This window comes from Erythrolamprus reginae, chromosome 1 (genome assembly GCF_031021105.1).
Source record: "Erythrolamprus reginae isolate rEryReg1 chromosome 1, rEryReg1.hap1, whole genome shotgun sequence".
Classification (NCBI taxonomy): Eukaryota; Metazoa; Chordata; class Lepidosauria; order Squamata; family Dipsadidae; genus Erythrolamprus; species Erythrolamprus reginae.
The window spans coordinates 325,686,657-325,708,270 of record NC_091950.1 but is presented as its reverse complement, the minus strand read 5'-3'; the positions used below and the strand labels follow the sequence as shown (position 1 = coordinate 325,708,270).

Genomic DNA, 21,614 nt, shown 5'->3' with positions numbered 1-21,614 from the left:
AATTTCACACGCTGTTGTGCACATTCAACTTTGTACAGAACAAAGTATTCAATGAAATATGTCATTCATTTGGATCTAGGATGTGTTGTTTGCGTATTCCCTTTAATTTTTTTGAGCAGTACTCTATACCAGTGTTTCCCAACCTTGGCCACTTGAAGATATTTGGACTTCAACTCCCAGAATTCCCCAGCCAGCGAATGCTGGCTGGGGAATTCTGGGAATTGAAGTCCAAATATCTTCAAGTGGCCAAGGTTGGGAAACACTGCTCTATACTACACCAGTCGCACTTGGTGTAAGGGCCCTCTAATTCCGCTGGGATTTACCCTCTACTCTTCCACCAACGCAAAAACCCAACAAATCACAGCCAAAGCTTTGAGGACGCCTCCACCATCTTATCTACACGGCAAAAGCAGCATCCCAATCGCCGGCGCGCTGCAAACCGCTCTGGTCGTTTCCGCCGCTGATCCCGGCAGCACAAAAACGCGAGTCCGCCTCCAGCCGGCATCTCCATCCGGGTAGCCGTGGAGGGAGGTTCGGGTATTTCCCTCCCGGGTCCCGGAGTTCCTCCGAGCATGGGGCCGCTTGGCCCAGAAGCAGATCCGCGGGGTCTCCTTTTGGGGGCGGCCGAGACGGGAACGCTTCAGCCCTCGGGGAGCCCCGACCTCGAGGCGACCACCATAGAAGACGAGCAGCGACAGCGACGTTTCGCCATCAAAGGTCGCTTGCTGGCAGCGGCTAAGTTTACAAACACGTGGGGAAAAGGGGGCAATTCTGGCGACGCGAGGTTGCCGAATTAGAAGCGTCTTCCCGAATTTTGGAAACCCAGATCTTAAACCTCTGGAATGGGCGGGAATTAGGCGAGATCGTACTGAGGTATCCTGAAGGAGCAGTTTTTTGGCACAGCGAGCGTCCCCGCTTTTTCATTGCTGCACGTTTTTAATTTTATTATTATTATACAGTTATAGGATGGTAATTTGTACAAATAAAACATTAGATAAGTACTGTAATGATAAAAAGTAATGATAGAAGACAATAGAGCAGTAGGAAAGGGACCGTAGGCACAATGGTGCACTTATGCACGCCCCTTACAGACCTCTTAGAAAAGGGGAGAGGCCAATTGTAGATACCTAAGGCAGTGTTTCCCAACCTTGGCAACTTGAAGATATTTGGACTTCAACTCCCAGAATGCTGGCTGGGGAATTCTGGGAGTTGAAGTCCAGATATCTCCAAGTTGCCAAGGTTGGGAAACAATGGTCTAAGGCAGGAGTAGGCAAAGTTGGCTCTTCTATGACTTGTGGACTTCAACTCCCAGAATTCCTGAGTCAATCATGCTAGCTCAGGAATTCTGGGAGTTGGAGTTGAAGTCGACATGTAGAAGAGCCAACTTTGCCTACCCCTGGTCTAAGGTTAAAGGTTTTGGGGTTAGGAGTAAAAAAAACCACAGAATCAGGTAGTGTATTCCAGGCGTTGATTACTCTATTGCTGAAGTCATATTTTTTGCAGTCTAGTTTGGAGCAGTTGACATTTAGTTTAAATCTCTTTTGTGCCCGTGTGTTGTTGCAGTTGAAGGTGAAGTAGTCGCTAACAGGTAGGACATTTTGGTATATGATTTTATGAACTATAGTTAAGTCGGAACGGAGATGACAGAGTTTTAAGTTGTCTAATCGAACAATTTCAAGTCTGGCGGAGTCAGGCATTTTATTGTGAGAAGAGGAGTGCAGGACTCTTCTTGTGAAATATTTCTGGACTCTCTCAATTGTGTTGATGTCAGATATGCCGTGTGGGTTCCATACAAGGATGTTGTTTGAAGGATTTGACCTCGTCTTATCTGGAACCTGATTTCTTTCCATGAAAATCAGTTTCAGTAAGAACCAGATATTTAGGTAGCTCAGACGTCCTGCTCCCGTTACCAGGAGACTCTAGGATGTTTAGGGCGAGAGTAGGCAAAGTTGGCTCTTCTATGACTTGTGGACTTCAACTCCCAGAATTCCTGAGCCAATCATACTAGCTCAGGAATTCTGGGAGTTGAAGTCCACATGTCATACTAGAGCCAACTTTGCCTACCCCTGGCCTAGGGAGATTCTCAGTTATCCAGGTCATTGTTTGTCCCAAAGGTGCTTTTTCAAGAGGCAACTTTTGAAAAATCACCTTTGAAACATAGGATGTCTGCTGGTTTTTATTAATGTGTAAAATTCATCTTAATGGGATGAACACAGGGAAAATGTGACTTTTGTGTATATGTGGGTGCTGGAACTGAAACCTTTTCAGCTTTGATTGATATAGGTATGAAATAGGGATATTTGCCTGTTTGTTAAAGTAGGGGAATATAGAAAGACTTAACAGTATCAAGACATCTTGCTAAGCCAAAAACCTAAGGATCAAGACAGGAATAGCAGAAGCTAGATTGCCCTTATTGTTGATTCCATAGTGACAGCTTGAAAGGAGGAATGAATTGAATTCATTAAATTAAAACAGCCCACAACCCATTAGATGTCAATGTCCTCTTCGAACATGATAGACGAACATCGATATAGGTGGATTTAATAATTCAGCTATTTTAGAGGCTCCATGAACCAAGAGAATGCAACTATTTTATATTTCAAATTTGGAAACTTCCTTTTTTTGGCTCCGGAGATTATGAAAGTTGAAGGAAAGTTATCAAGCTTCAGTTTAGCTTTTATTCTTAAGAAATAGCTGGACAAGATGTGAATACGTGAATAAGTTGGAAGCTTATTTGATATCATTAAATCATGGTGTTGGAGTGGTTTGCAATATTAATGAGACCATTTTTATCCATGAAAAAGACTGCATCTGATTTAATTGGACATTGATTTATTCCTACCTATGAATATTATTTGAACATGTGGCATTTAATTGAATTCCGAAGGACAAACTTTCTGCTTTGAGAACTCAGAGCTAGATAAATCTGTGTTAGCTTAATTGACCAAAATAAATAAACAATAATTAGGTACACAGTGTGAAAAATAGAGACAGGAGTAATTAAAAAAAAAAAAACCCTGATCTTCATTTTGGAAGATATGATGGAACACTTTTTTTGAGGCATAGATGATTTTTGTGTAACAATCTTGTTTTGTGTGTAAACTATCTTATGGAGATGCAAATACTGGCAGGGTCTTTTACAGTCTGGATGTAGGCCTCGTAGAAAGTTGGGTGGATTTTTCTCTTGGGTGACTCTGTAATCACGAGCAGACTGTTGATTCTGCAGTAGTACATTATCATGGGTAAACTTAGTGAAATCGCTGTATATCTCTTTTCTAAAAACAGGCTGCTTTCATAAACTAAGAAAGATCCCAAATAATGTATAATATTAATTATTCTGATCCAAAGACACTCAAACTGTAGTCTCAGCTGTTCAATGGCAGTTTTATAAGCTGAAAATGACGATGGTGTTTCCTTCAGAGAAAGAAACTAATGGACTAGTAATATATAGGAAAGTGTAATTAATGGCACGAGAAACACTTTAATGTGTTAGGTCATTATTTAACTATACTCCTTGCTAATCTTCCTCCCAGAGAAAAGCTGTTTTGTTTATTGATAAATGTAGAAAGTCACATTCATTCCAAATTCACACTTCTGCACTTAGAATTTGCACCAGCAGCGTACTTAGAATCATCACTTTACATAACAATCTGGAGATTTAATCTCCAAAACAATCTGGAGATTTAAAATGCTACATTGTGCTAGTTAATGGAATAACAGAGTTCTTGGTCATGCAGGAAACCCTATACCAGTGATGGCGAACCTATAGCACATATCTGAGTGCACGTGAGGTGTTGCCCTGTGTCTGCTCCAGCACACATGTGCATGCTAGTTAGTTGATTTTTGGCCTTCTTTTTGGCAGTTTTCACGGGGGGGGGGGGCAGTGTGGGGTGGTTGTGCACATGCGTGATGGGCAGTGCAGGGGTTATGTGCAAGCGTGGGAGGAGGTTTGGGCACGCATTCACACACTATCGTGTGCGTACACACCCTTTTGGCACCCGAGCCAAAACAGGTTCCTTATCACTGCCCTATACCATTTCAGAGAAATGGTTGTCCAATCTCTTCTTAAAAACTTCCAGTGTTGGAGCATCCACAACTTCTGGAGGCAAGGCATTCCACTGTCAGAAAATTTCTCCTTAGTTCTAGATCGCTTCTCTTTGATTAGTTCCCATCCATTGTTTCTTGTCCTGCCTTCAGATATCTTGGAGAATCGGTGGACTCCCTCTTCTTTATGGCAATCCCTTAGATATTCGAATACTGCTATAATGTCACCCCTAATCCTCCTTTTCTTTCTATTAGTCATAACTAGTATTGGGTGAACCCAACGAAGTTTGGGTTCGGCGAACTTACCCGAACTTGGTGGCGGAGTTTGGGTACGTTCGGGTCCGTGACATCAAAGCTCTGCCCTGGAATCCCATCGTGGGATTCCCCGGCTCCTTTTGCGCCTCCCGACCGGCTGACAGGTCCCATCGCAGTGTTCGAGCGAACGCCAAACCCAAACTTTTAAAAAAGTTCGGGTTCAGCATGCCGAACATCACAAAGTTCGCTACGAACCTGAACTTTGCAAGTTCGGTTTGCCCAACACTAGTCATAACCAATTCCAGAAATTATTCTTTATATGTTTTAGCCTTCAGTCCCTAATTATCTTTGTTGCTCTTCTCTGCACACTCTCTAGTGTCTCAACATCTTTTTTACATCATGGCAACCAAAACTAGATGCAGTATTGGAAATATGATCTTACCATTACCACTTCACATGATAATGACTCTCCCTTTGTTCTATCCTCTGTTAATGCAGATTGTGATTGCATTGGCTTTTTGGCAGCTGCAGCACACTGCTGGCTCATAGTGAAATGATTATCCACTAGGACTCCAAGATCCCTGTCACAATTACTACTATTGAGCCAGGTGCTACCTATATTATACCTATGCATTTGATTTTTTTTGCCTGAATGTAGAACTTTACTTTTTTCACCATTTAATTACATTTTATTAGATAGGGCCCAATGTTCAAGTCTGTGAAGATCCTTCTGTATCTTAAGCCTATGTTTTGGAATTTAGGCTACAGTGGTCCCCCGATTATTGCGAGGGTTCCGTTCCAGGACCCCTCGCAATGATCGGTTTTTCGTGAAGTAGCGCTGCGGAAGTAAAAACACCATCTGCGCATGCGCAGATGGTGTTTTTACTTCCGCCGCAGCAGCGAGGAGCCAAAGATTGGGGTTTCCCCGCCGCCCACGTAAACTCCTCGCTGCTGCCGCGCCCGCCGCTTGTCTTGTCCGCCCGCCGCCTGCCTGCCCGCGCGCCCGCCGCTCGCCCGCCCTTCGCCCGCCCACGCCGTTCACTCGCGCCGCTTCCCAGCTGAGTCCTGAAGCCAGAAGGCAAAGGCGAACTTCCGCGTTTGGCTTCGGGACTCAGCTGGGAAGCGGCGCTGGGGTTTCCCCACCGCCCACGCAAACTCCTCGCTGCCGCTCGCCCGCCCTTCGCCCGCCCACGCCGTTCGCTCGCGCCGCTTCCCAGCTGAGTCCTGAAGCGAACTTCCGCGTTTGGCTTCAGGACTCAGCTGGGAAGCGGCGCTGGGGTTTCCCTGCCGCCCACGCAAACTCCTCGCTAATGCCCGCCGCTCGCCCTCCCGCCAGCAAGAGGGGGAAGACCCAGGGAAGCCGCCCAGCAGCTGATCTGCCCGGCGCCATCTACGCATGCGTGGCCATAGAAAAAAGGGCGCGCATGCGCAGATGGTGTTTTTACTTCCGGGTTGAAAAATCGCCATATAGCCGTTTCGCAATGATCGGGATCGCAATACCCGGGGGATCACTGTATTCCTAACACTTGGAATAACAATTCCAATTGTATATTCTTTTGTTCTAGATTTTGATGGTTTTAACCTGTGTATTTATAATAATAATTATTATTTATTAGATTTGTATGCCGCCCCTCTCCGGAGACTCGGAGCGGCTTACAACAACAATACATAGTACAAATCTAGTGGTTAAAAAAGGACAGTTTAAAACCCTTATTATAAAAACAGTCATGCATTCCAAACAAACCATACATAAAATGAAACAGAATTAGCTATCATGTGCATATTTGGCAATTGTGACAATTTGATAGTTTTTCCTCCTGTAGTTAGCACTCAGAGGCTTTTGTTTAAAACAGAGATCTATGGAGCTCCTTTTTTCATGATACTATAAAATGGAACTGCTATTTTAATCTTTTCTTGCTTTCTGTCTTTGGCAGGTGGGCTTTTTCTTGCGTCTGTCGCTACTGCAGGAATGATAGCAGGTTTTGGTATGACACTTGCTGTGACAAAGAAGAAAAGTCCCAATTGGTTCAATAAGGTTAGTTTATTTGAAGTTCTTGTGCAGTTCTGATATTTCATAAGTGTGTCATAATGGAATAATAGTGATGCAATATAGACATATTACACAATGTGATGTATAATAAGATACAATACTATATGTATAGGTAGGTGCCTGCAAAGAGAACAGCTTTTGGGGAGGAGGGAAACTCACAAAGAAAACAGAGATATAAATGAAAGCTAAAATAAATGGAACAGGGTTAAGTCTAAAATTACAATCTCATAAAGATTGAACTAGCAGGCATTTTGTTGAACTCTGTTTTTATAGGGGAAATACAGGTCTTTCTGAGATTAAGCATGATAAATAGAACAGTGATTGGCATTTATTGTTATCACCTGAAGTTCAAATATATCAGAAATCCAGTCCTTATATCATATATCATTGTAACATACACTACTTTTTAAAATTGACTAAATTTATAGCCTGCTTTTTTCCACCATGAGTCTGTGTTTTGAGGGTAGGAGTTGAAACAGTTTATGTCCAGGATGCCAGGGGTCAGTAATTATTTTCACGGCCCTCCAATGATTATTATCACCAATGGTCCTGTAAGAACGATCCTTTTAAATTTATTTATTTATTGGATTTATATGCTGCCCCTCTCCAAGGATAATATCAGTAAAGAAATAAAAACTTTAAGCAAACCATTGTTTTTACTTGGATATATTTTTTCCTTAATAACTCTGTCTAATTTTGGTCATCCCAATTCAGAAAAGATCCCAAAACGTGCAAAGAACAATAAAGATTATAAGGGGGTCTAGAGCAGTGTTTCCCAACCTCTGTAACTTGAAGATATTTGGACTTCAACTCCCAGAGTTCCCCAGCCAGCGAATGCTGGCTGGGGAACTCTGGGAGTTGAAGTCCAAATACCTTCAAGTTGCCAAGGTTGGGAAACACTGGTCTAGAGGCTAAATCATAATGAATAACCGAGGGAACTAGGTATGTTTAACTTAATGAAGAGAAGGCTCAGAGGAAACGTGATAGCACTCTTCCAATACTTGAAGGGCTATCATAGGGAAGAGAGTGTTGATTTATTCTCCATAGCACTTGTGGGCAATGGGTGGAAGCTTGCCAGAGGGAGATCCAACCTGGAATTTCCTGACAATAAGAATGGTTAATCAATGGAATAACTTGCTCTCGGCGTTATGGGTGCTCCATCCCTGTAGGCCTTGAAGGAAAAATTGGGCAACCCTTTGTCCAGGATCATATGAGGATTCCTGCCTTTGGCAGAAGGTTTAGGTATTTTCCACAGTGGACATATGTTGAAAATCTTTTTCTATAATAAATGATCTAAGCTAGTTTTAATTGAAAGATGACTTATCCATTTCATCATTTAACAAACTGCCTAGCTGCTTCTTGATCTTGAGCACATCTACTATTTTCACTCCTCAATTCCTCAAAATGTCTGAAGATTATTGATAATGTCGATCCATCTTACAGAACAGAAAATGAGCAAGGAATAATTAACCTTCCTCTAATTTTGCAATCTTGAAAAAAGAAAGATTCCTCTATTTCCTCTTTTCCGTGCAAAAAAGAAATAAAACAAATAGCTTACTCATAGCTTCCATACTCTTATTGTGGTCTTTTGTCTAATTGTGTGCAAAAGAGTGCATCTACAGAATGGGGAGAAGGAGTTGCAAAACTGCCAAACCTCCATTCCTCCTTGAAAGACCTGTTAGGGCAGATGTAAGTAGGTGAGGCACAAATTCTTGAAAATGGAGAAGCAATTTGTCTACAACACCACAGAAAACACTACTAAAAAGTCAATGTATTAACAGAGGGATACAATCTAGGGAGGTACTAATACCACTCTACAAAGCTTTAGTTAGACCACATCTGGAGTATTGCATACAGTTTTGGTCACCACACTACAAAAAAAGATATTGAGACTCTAGAAAAGGTGCAGAGGAGAATAACTAGGATGATCAGGGGATTGGAGACTAAAATATATGAAGAGCAGTTGCAGGAACTGCACATGGACAATCTAGCGAAAAGAAGGACCAGGGGAGACATGATAGCATTGTTCCAATACTTTGTGGGGCTGCCACAAAGAGAGGGGAGTCGAACTATTCTCCAAAGCACCCGAAGGACAGGCAAGGAACTATGTTTTTATATATGTTGTGAGCCGCCCCGAGTCCTCAGAGAGGGGCGGCATACAAATCCAATAAATAAATAAGTAAATAAATAAATGTGTGATAATTGATCAAGAAGAGATTCAATCTAGAAACAAGGAGGAACTTTCTGACAGTGATAACAATCAACCAATGGAACAACTTGTCCTTGGAAGTTGTGGGTTCTTCATCACTTGAGACCTTCAAGAAGAGATTGGACTGCCATTTGTTGGAAATGGTGTAGGGTCCCATGCTTGAGCGGGGGGTTGGACTAGATGTCCTACAAGGTCCTGTCCAACTCTGTTAATCTGTAAACAATTATATCTTGAAACAACTGCTAATTTTAGGGTGGTTTTAAATATATCACAGGTGAGCCAAAAGTAATTCAACTTAATACTCAAACCAGACTTAAGAGGATCTAGTGTACTGAACTAGTATAAAGTCTTTGTTGTGCAAATATTTGTAACAATAAATATCATCAATCAATTTGTAACTGGTATAAGGCATGAAAAACATGATGTGTCATTTTGCTTATTCAACCAATTTTTATTTCTGTTAATTGATTAAATTTCTGTCTGAATACCAGTAGACTTTATATTAATTAAAAGGAGAATAAAGAATCCCAACTGCAGAATCTTAAGCAGTAATAAAATGTACTTTCTAATCTTCAAAATAGTTCTCTTAGAGATATGAAACTAGTAGCCTAAAATAGCTACATAAGAGATTAAAGTTATATTTTTTTCCATAATATTTCCACCCATGACTTGCCATTATCAAGCAAAACAAACTTTCAAAGTAATGTTACTAAATTATACATACTTGGCAGGGGCGGGGAAGGTCAAGTATTCTGCTAGACTAATGGTGATGTTCTTATATGAAGAACAGAAGTGCCCTGACTTGATTTTAAAAAAACCAAAACCCTACAGGCAAACAATAATAAGCATGTAACCAAAGCTCTTAAAATAGTGACTCCTTCCTCCTTTTATCAATGAGATCTTTTATGTACCACTAGGGAAAAGTCCAAAATGACTTTCTCCAGCCATTTTTTCAACACTTGTCTTGAGGTTCTAAGTAGCTTTTGTGTACATCATATGACAGCATTTTACTATGAATGACACAGTTATCTGAGTATTTTATCCCCTCAAGGAATTTTCTCATAAGCAGACATTCCTGAGCTAATAAGCTCAGGTCAGCAGTTTTCCATTATCGTCTTTCTGAGGCATTCACATTGCAGAAATTCCCATACCATGTTTCATTTTAACTCTCTTTTCTTGATAAAAAAAATTAAAAATTCCTTTGATGTATTATCTCCAAATTTTTAACTTATATATAACAAAATCAATTGTTGGGTTTTTTTTTTAAACAGAGGAGTGCACCATCTATGAAAAGGTTCAACAGATAATAAAAGAAACATTTAAAATAGCAATACCAGACACTGTAAACAGAATCCTACTTTCGTAATTTGTGTTACTCTGACCACTTTTTCCAAATTGTACCTCTAAAGCAGTGTTTCCCAACCTTGACAACTTGGAGATATCTGGACTTCAACTCCCAGAATTCCCCAGCGAATGCTGACTGGGGAATTCTGGGAGTTGAAGTCCAGATATCTCCAAGTTGTCAAAGTTGGGAAACACTGCTCTAAGGTACCTTTAGAGATTGACTCTCTTCAATAACTCTCTTTAAGTTACTTCAAGGTCTGGTAAAATTATCTAGCTGTTGAAAAAATTGCTGAAAATAAAAATATTCATGAATCATACATTTATGAATGGTGGCCCATTTTTATCTGCTTTTAAAACATATAGTTTATTAATGGTCCTGTAAAAGAAAATTGAAACTTATATGTTGATAGTCTCAAAGCTGCTCTTTCAAAAAGCAGCTGGACTTTCTTTGTTTTTGTTTGGAGATGTTCCGCTTCTCAATTAAGTTCAATTAATTATTAATTAATTGTGAGAACCAATGAAGCTTCTTGTATGAGAAGCGAAACGTCTTCAAGGAAAAACAAAGAAATTCCAGATGCCTTTTGAAAAAGTACCTTTGAGATAACCATCACCTTGATGACTGAGAATCGCCATAAACACTTACATGCTGATATGCTTTAATTGCCATGTGTGTATTAACAGATCTTTAAAGGAAGAAGAAACTTTAGAGCTGGGATGTCAAACTTGTGGTGTCACATTGTTGTCATGTGATGTATCACAACTTTTCCCTCTTGGCTAAATGGAGTGGGTGCGGCCAGTGTGTGATGCATCTGACCCATGGGCCACAAGTTTGACATCATGCTTTAGAGCAGTGTTTCTCAAATAGTGGGGTAGGGGCCGCTGGGGGGATATGGAGCGATGCCAGGGGGGGTGCATGTGTTGGATTTCTATGTGATTTATGGTTTTGAGTGATCTTCTTCACTTCATCCAGCCGAGTCTCTTCATAGCAGAACCGTTATACAATGTATATTGAGTACATAATACAATGAGTCCAAAATAAAACTTATGCTTTTATTTCTTCTTTTCTCATTGAACTGGTTTCATATTTATATAAATAAACAACTTGACAGTATAACTATATTTCTCACTACATCTGCTCTCTATGATGCAGATTCACCAACAGTCAAAGTATGAATCCTGGAATTCTATCTTCCAACTGTCAAAAACTGATTTACATACCAATATGCAAATTAGCTCTCAACATTCCATTCCCTTTTTCCATGCTATATGCTAACTGCATGACCCCGGGGAACATGCTTTTTTTGCCACAAGGAGTAGGGTGTTTTTGCACCAAGCAATAGCACACAGCACAGAGTAGGAGATATGAAGTGCATATAACAAACCCTTAAGAGACTCTGTGGAAAAAATATTTAACAAGGATGAAAAGAAAGGAGGAAAGAGACAGAGATAATGTGACAAACATGAAAGCTAAGATGAGGAAATATGATGAAGCATATGAAGCATTTGACTTCACTGTGACTACGGTGGGAGACGAGAAAAGACTGGTATATTTACTGTGTCTAAAAATGGTGGCTGTAGACAGCATGAAGCCAAATAAATTAAGGCATCACACACATTACACCCCAATCACACTGATAAGCCGCTTGAGTTTTTTCAACAAAAACGTGTTGAATGTTGCAAACAATTGTCCCGGCACAAAATGTTTACTTCTTCCTGGGGGAAGGCGGAGAGCACAACAGAAAATAATTGAGAAACACTACTTTAAAGGAAGGAATATGTTTCTCTCCTGTAACCTTAATTTTTAGTGGTATTAGTATTTGGAGAAATTAAGAACCTTTACACAATCATAAGGAATGTTAAAATCATTGTATGCTTTTTCTTTATGTATGTAGCCAAGTAATGTGTTTTCCCTCATTTAAAAAAAAAAATATTATTCTAGGGTGTAATTGCCACGGCAGCTTTGCCAGAAAGTGGCTCTTCCCTTGCTTTACGGGCCCTTGGATGGGGTTCACTCTATGCCTGGAGTGGAGTTGCCTTGATCAGCTTTGCTATCTGGAAGGCTTTGGGTGTTCACAATGTAAGTATCTTCAATGAATGTTGCATGCTTTGGGGCTTTAGAAATTCCATAAAGCCAATAAGCATTTTACACATTTTTTGTTTATGTCAGCAGTCTTGTGTGTATGAATCTTTTTATGCATACAGAGGAAAATTAGTGAGAAAACTGAACTCTATAAATCCCTCTCCTGGGATCTCACAGGGTATATTTGCATAGACTAGTCAATAAAATGAAGAATCAGCAAATAGCCAAAAAGAAGCAAATCTGTGAAATCAGAAGAATGAATTACCATATTTTTCAGAGGATAAGATGAAACTCCCCCACTCCTAAAAGAAGCTGAAAATTTGGGTGCGTCTTATACCTTATGAAGCTTTTCCCCCCCAGCCCTTACAAGACACTAATTATCTCCCTGGCTCTTACAGGCTTGCAGGCTTTTTTTCATTGCTATTCTCTCTGAATAATGTTTATCCAGTGATAGCAATGACACTGAGTCATATTAGAATATTCTATTATTAAGTTATTATAAGTTTAACATGGTATAATATGATAAGTGCTGAGTTTTTGTGATCTGTTCTGCCGGCGTGTTTCAACCGCCCATAATTGCAGGGTAATTAGTCCAGGAAGACACACACCACACGATAAAAGGAAAACCCAAAAGTTTTTATAAACAGAAAAACAGAAACAGCTCCCTTTTTAAATGTCAAAGGGATTTTCTGGTACACACAAGGCACAGGTTAAATGCAATCCAATTGCTCACCCAATAACTGGGAAATTGAGTCGAATTCTAAAGTCCAGAGAATCCACACACAATCTTGAACAGCACAAAAACCATGATCTTGACGAAACAATGAATCAGATAAACTGCCATGAGGCTAAAACACCAGGTTGCACTTTTATCTGTAGCACTAATTACAGCAGCCCCACCCAACTACAGGTGGCCTCATTTTCTCTTGTAATAATCCTTCAATTGTTGTCTCCTATGCATCAGTCTACGCATGCATGGATGTGTCATTAATTCTTGTTGAGAATCCAAGGATGATACAGATGAATGATCTCCTCCTGGGCTTTCTGCCAAACTCCCCTCTTCCCTGTCACTCATGCTTCCTTGGTCAGAGGAGGCTTTGTCGGCAGATTCCATCGGGAGCAAAACAGGCCTGCGGCATGTGGATGTTTCCCCCACATCCACCTGCACATTCCTTGGGGCAGAAGCTGGGCCAGAGCTAACCACAACATAATCTATGGGGATGAGCCATTAGGATACACTTTCTGCCTAATATTGAATTTCTTTAATTCTTCTCTGTTTCACTGAAATGTGGGAAGCAGCAAAATATGTCCACTTCTGTTATCTTGAGCAATATTTTTTTCCACATTTTTCAAATGTTAGAATAGTAGCAAAACCTGCAGCAAGACAAAGTGAGATAAAAACAACCTAAAGTAAATTTCTTCTAGCTCCATTATCTATGATTATTAGGCATATTGCAAATATATGTTTTTACTTGAATAGAGTTTGAAACCATCACTGATCGGTTTGGCTACTTAAGTAATAATGTTGATTTTCTATAAGATCATATTAAAAAACATTGCCTACACTACAGAGCATTGGTTTAAAGTTTCTCTTCATGTCAGGAAGCTGAGTAGGGCATATTATTTGGATAATTGTAGGACAGAGAATTATTTTTTAAATATCAAAAAAACACAGTGACATGTATTTTTAATTCAAATAAATTTGTACATTTACTTTTTTAATTTGCCAATCCAAATAAAACTTGACAGAATAATAGAATAAGATCACCTTAAAATGCCCTTGCTATATGAGAATGTGAGTGTATGGAGGTGAAATTGTAAAATAATGGCAAAGGTGAAGCTGCTGCAAAAAATAGAGAAAAATACAACAGGATTCAGGAACAAAGAAAAATGATTATCCTTAAATTCTGGGTATGCCACTTTTGTGCTCGTATATAGGGTTTTCCCCACTGTCAAATCATATCCATAATTTTTATGCAACTGTGATTAAGGGTAAAGAGCCTGTGGTACTTTACATGTTGCTGAACTGCAAATCCCAGCATCCTTCACCAAACATTACAATGGATGGAGAGTCTGAAAAGTATGGTTGAGCAGCACCTGGAAGATTGCACTGCATTTACCTCTACCCATGTCTATATTATTAGTATAACATGTGCTTTATTTGTCCTGTGAATCCAAAAAAATAATAAGATGTTTGCATGCAAGGTTTTACACCTAACACATTGTGGTAATTAGCTGCAGGTGCTGCTTTGGGAATAAATGTTGTTTGCCCCAAATGGTTAGGCAAACTAGCAGACTCAATTGCACACCAGAAATATCATACAAAAGACATAGGCAGTGCATCCTTAAGGAATCAAGAGCCAATTAACAGATTACATCATCATAGATTAGTTATTTAGAAGAATCGTGATATGAGAAAAATGTCAGTAAAAAAAAGTGTTGTCGTACTTACTTTTGTTAGTCAGGTCTGAAAAGAAAAAGAATCATTTTCACGAGTAAGAGGTTTAGGGGTATTGGAAATTTACTTTTTATGTCATAAATAGAATTTGGCTCTGTTAAATTGATGTATTGTTCTCTGAGGTAGTAAACATTATGAAAGTAATAATGCTCTGGGGAAGCGGTAAGCTTTGTTGCTCAGGGCCATCAGCGTATAGTACTTTTTAAAAAAAGCTGATCCTTTAGCTGGTCTGATGAAAACACAATTTGATTGTCTTGACATACACTTTTCATTCCCCAAAGCCCCAGAAAAAGGTTGTAACTGACTCAGAAAGATACTCGTTGATGCTGAATTGAGATGCTAAAAATTCACCTGAGCTGATCAGCATTTCTTCCAGCAGAAATTGGAGTTTGGCGCCCCTCATTCTTTGTACCTGCAGTTTGTGTTCTGCTTGTTCTTTGATTTGAGGAAAGAATGGTGGATCACCATTCGGGTGTATCGGGTGTATCGGGTGTATCGGGTGTATAAGAGCTGCTTGCTTCTCTGCTTAAGTTGAAAAGATGATGTGGCACAGGTGAAGCTTTATTTGGACCAGGACAGAGGTGGGCTGCTAAGGTGGAACGATGACGTGTGCTCACCCTGTGGCTCTGAATGCTAGCGGAGTTCAGCGCAATTATGCTACTGCACCTGGGCGTCCGTGCGCGATTTTGCTACTGCCCAGGTGCAGTAGCATAATTGCGCTGGACTCCGCTAGCACTCAGAGCCACGGGGGCGAGCACACTTCACCGTTCCACCTTAGCAGCCCACCTCTGGACAAGGAGGACCTGGGAGGCAGGCTGCAAAAAGAGCTCTACCAGTAGAAACCTGGGCTCTGTGAGACTATGTTTCTATGATATTCCAGTCCAAAATCACTTTCCCAAGACTTTCAATCATCTCAGATATCAAATGGGGATCTTGAAGTAGGCTTGGAGAGATGTGATGCCGAGGATGGTACAAAGGCTGCGGGTGAAGGTGACCTCAGTTTGGATTAACATAGTGCTTAAGGTTTTATTTTTCTCTTTATTTAGCTTTCTTGCGTGAACCCAGCAATTGTGGTTTAACCATGATGATAATAATAATAATAATAATAATAATAATAATAATAATAATAATAATAATAATTTATTAGATTTATATGCCGCCCCTCTCCGAAGACTCGGGCGGCTCACAACAATAACAAAAACAATATAATAGTAATACAAATCTAATATTTTAAAAAGTATATATAAAACCCCAACAATTAAAACCATACAACACATGCATACCAAACATAAAATATAAAAGCCTGGGGGAGGTGTCCCAGTTCCCCCATGCCTGGCGATAAAGGTGGGTCTTGAGTAATTTGTGAAAGACAAGGAGGGTGGGGGCCGTTCTAATTTCCGCGAGCAGTTGATTCCAGAGGGCCGGGGCCGCCACAGAGAAGGCTCCTCCCCTGGGGCCCGCCAAACAACATTGTTTTGTCGACGGGACCCGGAGAAGGCCAACTCTGTGGGACATAATCGGCTGCTGGGATGCGTGCGGTAGAAGGCGGTTCCAGAGGTATTCTGGTCCACTGCCATGTAGGGCTTTAAAGGTCATTACCAACACTTTGAATTGTGACCGGAAACTGATGATGACAAACATTTAGCATATATGAGCCCAGCATTGCATCTAGCATGCATCTTCTAGTGTAGGAAATAGAGAAAAAACAGGAATATCCACAAAAAATTATTTTTGAGCTGTACACTATTCTAAAATAATCAAGGAAAATACAGAGATCTCATACACTTCTCCCCAGCTGTATGTCTTACAAGTAGCAATATATAAGATATAAAATATATAAGAAAGGACGATCTGGTGTTCTTGAAATTGACCATCTGTCACTACGGAGGTTGGGTTATGAAAAAATAATTTAGATACCAGTAGACATTGAGCAATCATATTCAGTAGCTACATTGTGAGTCATGATGATTACAACAGCTGTTTAAACCAAAATGTAATGAGAGAGAAAATGGGAATGGTTCCCTAGCCCAACTCCTAAAGACATTAGTCATCAACATTGTTGGCACAAATGTTAGCATGGAAGGAATAATTGTTATGTGTTCTGATTACCTTAGATAGCTTAGGACAGAGCACAGTGACATCCATTAACATTAGATGGCCTTTTGTAAAATAAGCTTTACTAGGAAAATTAAGATTTTTATTTAAATGAAAAATAAAAACAGGGAATGATGCAATCATTTATCTTGTATGCAGTTGAACAAGATGCCTTGGAAAGTCCTTTGTAGCACTACAGCTACACCTGCTGGCAAGAGAGGAGATAAGACAAACGTCATGGATCCCCCCCCCCTTTTAGATTTTGATGCATTGTTTTTCTTTATCATCTCATAAAAGTTTATATAATTGAAAAATTGTTGCATTTTCAACATTAAGAACCTTAATAAATCACAGCATGAACTGGATACTAAACTTTTAAAAATGGGCACTCTACACTAAATTGCCTTGGGAGTAGACGCTGAAACAATGGGAAGTCATAGACCTGTTTAACTAATTTTCAGTTTGAAATAAATAAAGATGGAAACGTTCTAGTGAAGAAGATACTATAGGGCTAAAAATAAACCTGGACCAGGATTATGATGTAAACTTAGAACTATTTGAAACTATTTAGAACTATTGCCTGTGCCGGATTGAGTTCTCAGTCTGGAGTGACCATGTACTTGGTTTTGCTATGCAGTATTATGATGTGAGCTGTGGACTGCTTTTCCGCATCTTTGCTTGTGCATTTGCTTCATCCTTTTGTGATTACAGTATTTTTATTATTATATTATATTATATTATATTACATTACATTACATTACATTACATTACATTACATTTATTTATTTATTTATTTATTTATTTATTTATTTATTTATTTATTTATTTATTTATTTATTTATTAGATTTGTATGCCACCCCTCTCCGTAGACTCGGGGCGGCTCACAGCAATGATAAAAACAATATATAATGACAAATCTAATAGTTAAACTCTAAAATAACAATAATACATTTTAAAAAGTCTAAAAAACAAGGAACCCCAATATATAAAAAAACATACTGTACATACAATTACAGTGATCCCTCAATTATCGCGAGGGTTCCGTTCCAAGACCCCTCGCGATAATCGATTTTTCACGATGTAGGGTTGCGGAAGTAAAAACACCATCTGCGCATGCGCACCCTTTTTTTTCATGGCCGCGCATGCACAGATGGTGGAGTTTGCGTGGGCGGCGGGGAAGACCCAGGGAAGGTTCCTTCGGCCGCCCAGCAGCTGATCTGCTCGGCAGCGCAGCGAGGAGCCGAATCGGGGTTTCCCCTTTGTGTGGGCGGCGGGGAAACCCCGATCTTCGTCTGCTCGCTGCTGCTGCGGCCGCCCAGCAGCTGATCTGCTCGGCAGCGCAGCGAGGAGCCGAATCGGGGTTTCCCCTTTGCGTGGGCGGCGGGGAAACCCCGATCTTCGTCTGCTCGCTGCTGCTGCGGCCGCCCAGCAGCTGATCTGCTCAGCTGCTGGGCGGCCGAAGGAACCTTCCCTGGGTCTTCCTCGCTGATGCCCCCGCTCGCTCGCCCGCCCGCCCGCCGCCCGCCAGCAAGAGGGGGAGAGATAGAGAAAGAGAGAGAAGGAAAGAAAGAGATGAGAGAGGGAGGAAGAGAGTGTGAGAGAGGAAGAAGCAAGATAGAGAAAGATAGAGAGAAAGAAAGATGAGAAAGGAAGTAAGAGAGTGACGTCATCGGGTGGGAAAAATCGCGATATAGCATTTCGCTAAGAACGAGATCGCGAAAATCGAGGGATCACTGTATATCATACACAGAAAACTACATAGGCAGGGGGAGGTGTTTCAGTTCTCCCACGCTTGACGACAGAGATGTGTTTTAAGGAGTTTACGAAAGGCAAGGAGGGTGGGGGCAGTTCTAATCTCTGGAGGGAGCTGATTCCAGAGGGTTGGAGCCGCCACAGAGAAGGCTCTTCCTCTGGGTCCCACCAACCGACATTGTTTAGTTGACGGGACCCGGAGGAGACCAACTCTGTGGGACCTAACCGGTCGCTGGGATTCGTGCGGCAGAATGTGGTCTCATAGATACCCTGGTCCGGTGCCATAAAGGGCTTTATAGGTGATGACCAACACTTTGAATTGTGACCGGAAACTGATCGGCAACCAATGCAGACTGCGGAGTGTTGGAGTAACATGGGCATATTTGGGAAAGACCATGATTGCTCTCGCAGCTGCATTCTGCACGATCTGAAGTTTCCGAACACTTTTCAAAGGTAGCCCCATTTAGAGAGTGTTGAACCTCAAGGTGATGAGGGCATGAGTGACTGTGAGTATAAGATGCACCTTTCCCCCCCCCTAAAAGAGGGAGGGAAATGTCGATGCATCTTATACACTAAATACAGGCATTTTTTCTCTCCCGAAGCCCCACGCCCTGCAGAAAGCTCCTGGGTGGTGGGGAATGGCAAAAATTCCCCTGTTTTTGTGAAAAATGGAGGCATTTTTGCCTTTCTCCAGGTCCCAGGAGCTCTCTGTAGGCTTCCCAGACTCTTTGTCCACCCCATTTTTGTGAAAAACTGAGTGAAAAACAGCCATTTTTCACAAAAGGGAGCCATTTTTGCCAGCACCCAGGAGCTCCTTGCAGGCTTCCCAGACCCTTTTCCCACCCAATTTTTGTGACAAAACGGGGGGGTGGGGGGGTGACATGGTTTTTGCAAAAACGGGACTATTTTTGCCCTCTAATTACTCCATCTAGCATGACTGTGAGGTGGAATTCTGGGAGTTGAAGTCCACTAGTCTTAAAATTGACAAGTTTGAAGTTTGTAAAAAGTGTACATGGTTGTAAAAAGTATTCTGCTACACTAGTATTTTATTAAATAATATATTACTATACCATTTGGTTCAGAATACTTTTTTCCTTGTAATCCACCTCTAAAATCTAGAGGTGTAGTATAAGATGTACTCCAGTACATCTTATACTACAAAAAATATGGTAGATCTGGTCATAAGCATATCCACGCGAGTTTCTTTTTCATTGAACACAATGACCCCTAGAAGATGTCTCATACATCTGAGACAGTTAAGAATGCCATTTCTGTCCAGTTCTTTTGGCAGCAAGATGTTGAGATCATGTTATTCCTTTACTGTGTAAATAGACTAATTCTCTTAATAGCAAAATGTTGATTTTCCGTAGAGTTCGTAACTTCTATGGAGTAGATCTGCCCAACTTTTGTGATCTGTTAATGAGAGGTAGACAATGGTATTGTTACCTGATTCAAAGTAGCTGAGAACTTCCTTGGTTCCACTTCTTGAAACATGGAATTCCCTCTTTGAGAAGCAAATCTGTAATCTTCTATCCTTCTTTTATGGCATTTGAAAGCAATTATTTTCTAAGGATGTTTTAATTTACTGGCTTTTACTTTATAATGAATCAGTCTCTTGGTTCTATTTTTAACCTTGGTCTACTGGGTGTATTTAGTCATTTACTCTGGTCAGTGCTTCTCAGTTATTTTCCATTACAAACCCTCCCAAACATTTTGTGTTCCCCCCAACTCTCCAATCTGGGTCCCAATGGAATTTTATTGTGAATATTTATTATTTTACTTATTATTATCTGCAAGCAAACTATTGGCTGGGGAAGGTTGCTCTACCCACTTACCTGGGAATAAGTCACACTGAACTCAATGGAGCCTGTTTTCGGTTAGGCAGGCATAGGCTACCATGATTGGGGCTCTCTTTTGACATCAGCCAGGCCAGCTTAATCAAACTGATGTTTTGTGGTTGCTGGCCTGGACCTTAAGCACCGCTTCTGCCGGGCACTCACAGCAAATGGTGTGGAAGGAGGCTTTAGGATGCTGTTCAAAGCTTTTGCCCAGTTGCACAGGATGCTCCTCCTTTTCCAGCAGCAGGTTTGCACACCATTCATGGCTACTGCGGTGCCCGCTGAAAACAACAAGAACCCACGCAACCTCCCCGCCCTGCCTGACTGCCTTTTCTTCCGGGCTCAGAGCAGCGTGCAACTGGGAAAATACTCCCCGTGCAGGGAAATCGATCCAGAGGGACCACACATGTTTCTCAGGGTCACATCCCCCTGACATCGTTCCACGCCCCCCTGGGGGTTGCACCCCACTATTTGAGAAGGACTGGGTTAGGTGAAAATACCGTAGTGTTTCCCTGTGTCACAAAGGTGTTGGATGAAGGTGCTGCCATGGATGTTGCCTATCTGGACTTCAGCAAAGCCTTTGATACGGTTCCACATAAAGAGCTGATAGATAAATTAGTGAAGATTGGACTTAATCCCTGGATAGTTCAGTGGATTTCAAGCTGGCTGAAGCATAGACATCAGAGAGTTATTGTTAATGGCGAGTATTCGGAGCAGAGTCAGGTTACAAGCGGTGTGCCACAAGGGTCTGTTCTGGGTCCTATTCTTTTTAATATGTTTGTGAGTGACATAGGGGAAGGTTTGGTAGGGAAGGTTTGCCTATTTACCAATTACTCTAAAGTGTGCAATAGGGTTGATATTCCTGATAGTCTGGAGGACAGAAAGAAAAGGGGGGACATGATCGAAACATTTAAATATGTTAAAGGGTTAAATAAGGTAAAGGAGGGAAGTGTGTTTAATAGGAAAGTGAACACAAGAACAAGGGGACACAATCTGAAGTTAGTTGGGGAAAAGATCAAAAGCAACGTGAGAAAATATTATTTTACTGAAAGAGTAGTAGATCCTTGGAACAAACTTCCAGCAAATGTGGCTGGTAAATCCACAGTGACTGAATTTAAACATGCCGTCAGTCTTCTATGTTTCTATGTTTCTAACTTGGTACAGATACTTGTACTTGTACTTACTACAATTGAGCCCAAAATTTCTATTGCTAAGCAAGTTGTGCCTCATTTTATAACCTTTCTTAAATTGATCATTTCAACTGTTAGCAGCATGGTTGTTAAATGAACCTGGCTTTCCCATTGACTTTGCTTGTCAGAGAGTCCCAAAAGGAGATCGTACTAACCCGAGACACTGCAACTGTCACAAATAATGCCAGTTGCCAAGTATCCACAGTTTGATCACACCACCAGAGATGCTGCAATGGTTATAAGGGTGAAAAATAGTTCTAAGTCACATTTTTCAGTATTCTAACTTTGAACGCTCACTA

General features: G+C 40.9%; 1 protein-coding gene across 1 annotated transcript in view; it reads left to right on the top strand.

Annotated features, from left to right (window-relative positions):
- The first annotated feature begins 482 nt into the window (after window positions 1-482).
- TMEM242 (transmembrane protein 242) overlaps window positions 483-21,614 on the top strand; it is a 29,437-nt gene continuing 8,305 nt past the window's right edge. Inside the window, exons 1-3 of the mRNA XM_070733779.1 lie at window positions 483-717; window positions 6,234-6,334; window positions 11,842-11,979. Of these exons, the coding sequence (XP_070589880.1) occupies window positions 573-717; window positions 6,234-6,334; window positions 11,842-11,979 (384 nt within the window). The 5' untranslated portion in view covers window positions 483-572. The remainder of the gene's footprint in view (window positions 718-6,233; window positions 6,335-11,841; window positions 11,980-21,614) is intronic.